General features: G+C 40.6%; 1 protein-coding gene across 1 annotated transcript in view; it reads right to left on the bottom strand.

Annotated features, from left to right (window-relative positions):
- The window catches only part of LOC117530025 (group 3 secretory phospholipase A2-like), a 10,600-nt gene extending 4,861 nt beyond the window's left edge, over positions 1-5,739 (bottom strand). The window contains exons 1-2 of the mRNA XM_034192962.1: positions 5,217-5,739; positions 302-434 (exon numbers count right to left, since the gene is read on the bottom strand). Of these exons, the coding sequence (XP_034048853.1) occupies positions 302-434; positions 5,217-5,739 (656 nt within the window). The remainder of the gene's footprint in view (positions 1-301; positions 435-5,216) is intronic.
- Positions 5,740-8,143: the final 2,404 nt, after the last annotated feature.

The raw sequence follows: 8,143 nt of genomic DNA, 5'->3' as shown, positions 1-8,143 counted from the left end.
CGACCCCGAGTGCAAACAAGGGAGCAACCGAAGGGACTTACTGCTTTGCTTATGTAGTATAAAGTAACATATGCTGCTCTTCCCCCTGATGGACATGTCTGGGCTTGTTGGAGGAATTAATCTTATCACATGCACGAAGGAAATTGGGAGCAGGTGTGGTTGAAGCTACATGTGGCTTGAGATAAGCTGTTTTTTCAGATTCTTACATTTCCAAAGCTTATGAAGGCCATCGAGTCCACGGCGTGACAGTGAACAGTTATAGAAATGTAAGTTGTGAATAGGATGGGTCTTAAATTCTTACTTCTCATCACAGTCACAGTGAGAAATGGTAAACATCTGGGAGTTCCAGACACCGTATGCTGACTGATAAGGGGGGATGTAATATTTGCAGTAGTCATGCTCGCGGCAGCATTTGTCGGCTTCTGCAAAGAAACCTGCAAGACACAAAAACATCAGTGAACAAAAAATTCAACTGAGACAAAGTGAAACAGAGGATGGACAAGATGTTACATCATCGGTACAAAGGCTCACTATATTCTGGCACCAAAAGGTAAAATGTTTCTTGAGTTACACACGATGAGTAAATCTGGGAAGACTATCCAAAGAAAATACTGATAACGCACTTTTCACTTTCTTGTTTCATCCATGTATTTTTAATGTATTTACAATTATGTACTTACATTGAACTTACTAAATAAAATCACACATGCTCACACATACACACACAGATGCCACTTCACTTTTAATATATTGATGATTTACCGCTCCCTGCTGGAATGGCATGTGAGGCCAGAATGTTATTATCAATGTCCATTGTTCATTGTTGTTAGCTAGTATCCATAGTTTCTCCAAAAATATTAGTCCTATCAATGTTCCTCTTTGGTGTCATTCATCCTTGACCAAAATGCACAAGCATACCAAACAGTAAATGTCAGCTCTCCCCAGTTTGTCCATGATCAAAGTTATGATTTCATGGTTTTGCAAAAAAAAATGGTTAATGTGATTGTCTAAATACAAAAATGAAAAACATTTTGCAATATATGTCATATCAAAACAGCTACAGCATGTCAAAAAGTCAGAATTAATTAAATGAAAATTGCACTTAATTAACTTTGACATTAATTAATGACCTAATTAAGTATTTTTGGTGAAGGAAAACAAGATATTCATATTCAGCACAACATTTCTATCCAGAAACACCTATTTTCTTGCTTGTCCTCAAAAATGCCTTATGCAGTCATATTATCTGGAAATCCAATCAGCTTTTTGTCTTTTCTGCACTCTGCTCCAAGCAGGTGCTTTTATTTTTACACAATTTTCCCTGTTGCCTTCACGTCGTCGCTATGTTTCACCTGTCTGCAGGACGAACCGGTTGTTAGAATCTTTTATTCCCTCTGCTATTTGTCTCTTAAACTCTTTGTAGGGTTTACGAGGTCTGTCAATAAAGTATAGGTCCTTTTAATTTTTTTCAAAAACTATATGGATTTCATTCATATGTTTTTATGTCAGACATGCTTGAACCCTCTTGCGCATGCGTGAGTTTTTCCACGCCTGTCGGTGACGTCATTCGCCTGTGAGTACTCCTTGTGGGAGGAGTCGTCCAGCCCCTCGTCGGAATTCCTTTGTCTGAGAAGTTGCTGAGAGACTGGCACTTTGTTTGATCAAAATTTTTTCTAAACCTGTGAGACACATCGAAGTGGACACGGTTCGAAAAATTAAGCTGGTTTTCGGTGAAAATTTTAACGGCTGATGAGAGATTTTGAGGTGATACTGTCGCTTCCCACGGAGCGAGACGTTGTGCAGCGCTCTCAGCCGCCGTCATCAGCCTGTTTCAAGCTGAAAACCTCCACATTTCAGGCTCTATTGATCCAGGACCTCGTGAAAGAACAGAGAAGTTTCAGAAGAAGTCGGTTTCAGCATTTTATCCGGATATTCCACTGTTAAAGGAGATTTTTTTTAATGAAAGACGTGCGGACGGATTGCAGAGTCAGCTCGCAGCCGCCGCGACGCTCCGCCACAGGAAAAACACCTCCGTTGGCAGCCTTAAGGACAAGTTGGAACATGTCCAGCTGTTAAACAATTTCTCATATACTCACTCCACTGAAAGCCATCAAAAGCTGCCTGGATTTTACAAATGGTTATCAACACAGAGGTGTTTTTCCTGTGCCGCCGCACCGCGCCGGCTGCGTCCCGACACGCGGACCCGTCCGCACGTCTTTCATTAAAAAAATCTCCTTTAACAGTGGAATATCCGGATAAAATGCTGAAACCGACTTCTTCTGAAACTTCTCTGTTCTCTCACGACGTCCTGGATCAATAGAGCCTGAAATGTGGAGGTTTTCAGCTTGAAACAGGCTGACGACGGCGCCTGAGAGCGCTGCGCGACGTCTCGCTCCGTGGGAAGTCCTTAAAGCGACAATATCACCTCAAAATCTCTCATCAGCCGTTAAAATTTTCACCGAAAACCAGCTTAATTTTTCGAACCGTGTCCACTTCGATGTGTCTCACAGGTTTAGAAAAAATTTTGATCAAACAAAGCGCCAGTCTCTCAGCAACTTCTCAGACAAAGGAATTCCGACGAGGGGCTGGACGACTCCTCCCACAAGGAATGCTCACAGGCGAATGACATCACCGACAGGCGTGGAAAAACTCACGCATGCGCACGAGGGTTCAAGCATGTCTGACGTAAAAACATATGAATGAAATCCATATAGTTTTTGAAAAAAATAAAAAGGACCTATACTTTATTGACAGACCTCGTATATATATATATATATATATACAACCCCTGGCAAAAATGATGGAATCACCGGCCCCGGAGGATGTTCATTCAGTTGTTTAATTTTGTAGAAAAAAAGCAGATCAGAGACATGACACAAAACTAAAGTCATTTCAAATGGAAACTTTCTGGCTTTAAGAAACACTATAAGAAATCAAGAAAAAAAGATTGTGGCAGTCAGTAACGGTTACTTTTTTAGACCAAGCAGAGGGAAAAAAATATGGAATCACTCAATTCTGAGGAAAAAATTATGGAATCACCCTTTAATTTTTCATCTCCCAAATTAACACCTGCATCAAATCAGATCTGCTCATTGACATTGACCCTATGTGTCTTTTTGCAAGGAATGTTTTTGCAGTTTTTGCTCTATGAAAAGATGCATTATCATCTTGAAAAATGATTTCATCATCCCCAAACATCCTTTCAATTGTTCAAAATATCAACATAAACTTGTGCATTTATTGATGATGTAATGACAGCCATCTCCCCAGTGCCTTTACCTGACATGCAGCCCCGTATCATCAATGACTGTGGAAATTTACATGTTCTCTTCAGGCAGTCATCTTTATAAATCTCATTGGAACGGCACCAAACAAAAGTTCCAGCATCATCACCTTGCCCAATGCAGATTCGAGATTCATCACTGAATATGACTTTCATCCAGTCATCCACAGTCCACAATTGCTTTTCCTTAGCCCATTGTAACCTTGTTTTTTTCTGTTTAGGTGTTAACGATGCCTTTCGTTTAGCTTTTCTGTATGTAAATCCCATTTCCTTTAGGCGGTTTCTTACAGTTCGGTCACAGACGTTGACTCCAGTTTCCTCCCATTCGTTCCTCATTTGTTTTGTTGTACATTTTTTGATTTTTGAGACATATTGCTTTAAGTTTTCTGTCTTGACGCTTTGATGTCTTCCTTGGTCTACCAGTATGTTTGCCTTTAACAACCTTCCCATGTTGTTTGTATTTGGTCCAGAGTTTAGACACAGCTGACTGTGAACAACCAACATCTTTTGCAACATTGCGTGATGATTTACTCTCTTTTAAGAGTTTGCTAATCCTCTCCTTTGTTTCAATTGACATCTCTCATGTTGGAGCCATGATTCATGTCAGTCCACTTGGTGCAACAGCTCTCCAAGGTGTGTTCACTCCTTTTTAGATGCAGACTAACGAGCAGATCTGATATGATGCAGGTGTTAGTTTTGGGGATGAAAATTTACAGGGTGATTCCATAATTTTTTCCTCAGAATTGAGTGATTCCATATTTTTTTCCTCTGCTTGGTCTAAAAAAGTAACCGTTACTGACTGCCACAATCTTTTTTTCTTGATTTCTTATAGTGTTTCTTAAAGCCAGAAAGTTGCCATTTGAAATGACTTTAGTTTTGTGTCATGTCTGTCATCTGCTTTTTTTCTACAAAATTAAACAACTGAATGAACATCGTCCGAGGCCGGTGATTCCATAATTTTTGCCAGGGGTTGTATATATATATATATATATATATATATATATATATATATATATATATATATATATATATATATATATATATATATATATATATATATATAAAATGGTTGTGATGACACTGTATCCCATGGTATTTTAGTTATTTATTTATTTGGCTAACTTATTTTGTATGGGTTTTTTTTGTATTGGTTGGTTACTGTGTTTTGTGTGCCAGTACGCAAGCTGCTGAAACTAATTGCCCCTGGTGGGATGAATAAAGTCGTCTAAGTCTAAGTCTAACAACCACAAACAGAGATGGTAGCAGAAGACATAAAATGCACTAAACTTCTCACTTATGTAATGGCAACATGACACTTAACTAGGCTGACTAAACCAAATGAACTACAAGCTAATACTAACAACACTGTTAAACTAACATGAACCACAATAACACATTTAAAACCTCAAAACACAAACTCAGATGGTGCATTGCAGCACAATATCCATTGTACACTGTTGTTAGCTAATATCCCTAATTTCTTAAAAAATATTTGTCCTTTCAACTTTTTGTTTTCGCAGCATTCATCCTTGACCCACAATACATAAGCATATCAAACGGCAAATGTCAGCTCTCCCCAGTTTCTATAATATTATTTTTTTCATAGTCCTTATCAGATGGAAAGGACTCAGGATGATTTTAGATCTCCGAATGCTGTCCTGTGGCAGTGGTGGAGGAAGCTTTTTAGTACCCACTTCAGAATGGGGACACTTCCAACACATTAGGAACCATTAGTGACATGAGTGCACGTTCCTACCCATTTCCTAGCAGTGGTGTGAATGCTGTGGGTGTTTATTCTCCAGGGAGTAGACACACTGATTTAATTTAAACATCATCCTCACATAACTATCATGAAGGTTATGGTTAAGGTTGGACTTAAATGATGAAGCACTGATGAAATATCTAGAATTTGTCAAAAAGCACTTCAACTTACCCAATTGTGAGTATGAAGTTGCCATGGTGCCAGGGCCGCACCAGAGCGTCGGTGGAAGAAAGTGTCGTTTTACGCGGACATATGTGCTGACCTTTGACCTTTCATCCTTTACCTTCAAGGTGCTGTCCGCCCTCTGCAGGCGCTTCTCTTCCAGCGCGCCCCACAGGGAGCTCAGAGACTCGCACGGCTCTTCGAGCGCAAACACAAACTCCAAGTCAAAACTTGCGTTCTGCTGCGCCTTCAGTTCTTGCGTGCGCTCCTGGCACGCGGACTTATTATAGTCCTGGATCAGCCCCGCGTCGTCGGTCCACGTGCAGCTGAGCAGCGCGCGCTCCGCGGACCAGAGGCTTTGGTAAAGGCGCAGAGACGGAGAGGCTGACGGGTCCGAGCGCACGAAATAAATGATGTACGTTTCGTTTTCTGAAACTTCGGTCCAGGAGCAGAGGATCGAGTCTCCAGCTGCGGTCCACAGCAGGAGAGATGATGTGAAAATGACAGAAAGCAGAGTAGCGGCGTGCGTCATGGCGCAGCAACGAGACGAAAAGCGCAGGTGAAAATCTAAAGACTCCTGGTTCGTTTATAAATGAAAAGAGGGCGTGAAAAAAATAAATAAATAAAAGAAACACCCAAATGATGACTCTGACAAAATATCACCTCAGTGGCTGTTTTTTAAAAAGTCCAACGCAGACAAATCATCCTTCCCAAGTCACAGAATATAATAAGTAAATCCATTCACGTCCATTTGATTTGAGATATTTATTCTGGTTTAATCATTTCTTTATCGGGACAGTAATGATCATTTATGTTGCTCCCCACTAGTTATTGGACAGTAGGTTTTGTTCCTGTTCAAAAGAGAAGCACATAACACACATCACATTAAACTACAGGTTAGAAAAGGAAAAGAGTGAAAACAAAATTGCAATTTTGCCAACAAACGACCAATTTGCTGTAATTTGCTGCGAAAAGGAAGCCACATTTTCTCAAGTTTTAGTTTTCTTTTCTTGTATTTTATTTTATTTTTTAATTTATTTTACTTTTTAACGGCTGTCCCCAGGTAATAAGGGTCATCTGACCCTGCAATATTTTTGACTGTTTATATAATTGTTTGATTTATTTAATTATGTATTTGTGTTTAATCATCTGACCGTGATTAACTCTGAGAAATCCCTCTGTGGCTCTGTACAGGATCTAAGGTCCTTGAATCCTGTACAGAGCCACAGAGGGATTTGGTGCAAGTTTTGCAAATGATGTCCTTCTTGATACAATTCCATTTCAGCGAGGAGAAACCTGCTCACTACTTCTGGTGTTCCTAAGCGACTCATAGGATTGGATTTCCATCTAATAAATATACAGTGAGGAAAATAAGTATTTGAACACCTGTGAAAATCAATGTTAATATTTGGTACAGTAGCCTTTGTTTGTAATTACAGAGGTCAGATGTTTTCTGTAGTTTTTCACCAGGTTTTCACACACTGCAGCAGGGATTTTGGTCCATTCCTCCATACAGATCTTCTCCAGTTCTTTCAGGTTTGGAGTTTCAGCTCCCTCCAAAGATTTTCTATTGAGTTCAGGTCTGGAGACTGTCCAGGCCACTCCAGGACCTTGAAATGCTTCTTACAGAGCCCCTCCTTAGTTGCCCTGGCTGTGTGTTTGGGGTCATTGTCATGCTGAAGACCCAGCCATGACCCATCTTCAATGCTCTTACTGAGGGAAGGAGGTTGTTTGCCAAAATCTCGCAATACATGACCCCATCCATCCTCCCCTCCAAACGGTGCAGTCGTCCTGTCCCCTTTGCAGAAGAGCACCCCCAGAGTATGATGTTTCCACCCCCATGCTTCACGGTTGGGATGGTTTTCTTGGGGTTGTTCTCATCCTCTAAACATGGTAAGTGGAGTTGATTCCAAAAAGCTCTATTCTGGTCTCATCTGACCACATGACCTTCTCCCATGCCTCCTCTGGATCATCCAGATGGTCACTGATGAACTTCAAACAGGCCTGGACATGTGCTGGCTTGAGCAGGGGGACCTTGCTGCCCTGCAGGATTTTAAACCATGACAGCATCATGTGTTACTAATGTAATCTTTGTGACTGTGGTCCCAGCTCTCTTCAGGTCATTGACCAGGTCCTCCTGTGTAGTTCTGAGCTTTCTCAGAATCATCCTTACCCCACAATGTGAGATCTTGCATGGAATCCCAGACTGAGGGAGACTGACAGTCATCTTGTGTTTCTTCCACTTTCTAATAAATAATCATAACAGTTGTTGTCTTCTACCAAGCTGTTTGCCTGTTGTCCTGTAGTCCATCCCAGCCTTGTGCAGGTCTACAGTTTTGTCCCTGGTGTCTTTAGACAGCTCTTTGGTCTTGGCTATGGTGGACAGGTTGGAGTGTGATTGACTGAGTGTGTGAACAGGTGTCTTTTATACAGGTAACAAGTTCAAACAGGTGCAATTAATACAGGTAAAGAGTGCAGAATAAGAGGGCTTCTTAAAGAAAAATTAACAGGTCTGTGTGAGACAGAATTCTTTCTGGTTGGTAGGTGATCAAATACTTATTTGCAGCAGTAACATACAAATAAATTATTAAAAAATCATACATTGTGATTTCCGGATTTTTTTTTTAGATTATGTCTCTCACAGTGGACATGCACCTAAGATGAAAATTTCAGACCCCTCCATGATTTCTAAGTGGGAGAACTTGCAAAACTGCAGGGTGTTCAAATGCTTATTTTCTTCACTGTATGTGGGCAGTCTAAGGCACACCTGTGCACTAATCATGGTGTCTAATCAGCATCTTGATATGGCACACCTGTGAGGTGGGATGGATTATCTCAGCAAAGGAGAAGTGCTCACTATCACAGATTTCGACTGGTTTGTGAACAATATTTGAGGGAAATGGTGATATTGTGTATGTGGAAAAAGTTTTCGATCT

This window comes from Thalassophryne amazonica, chromosome 17, assembly GCF_902500255.1.
Source record: "Thalassophryne amazonica chromosome 17, fThaAma1.1, whole genome shotgun sequence".
In the NCBI taxonomy this organism is placed as follows: Eukaryota; Metazoa; Chordata; class Actinopteri; order Batrachoidiformes; family Batrachoididae; genus Thalassophryne; species Thalassophryne amazonica.
Note: the sequence above shows the minus strand (reverse complement) of the source record. Positions and strands in the feature narration are given on the sequence as shown.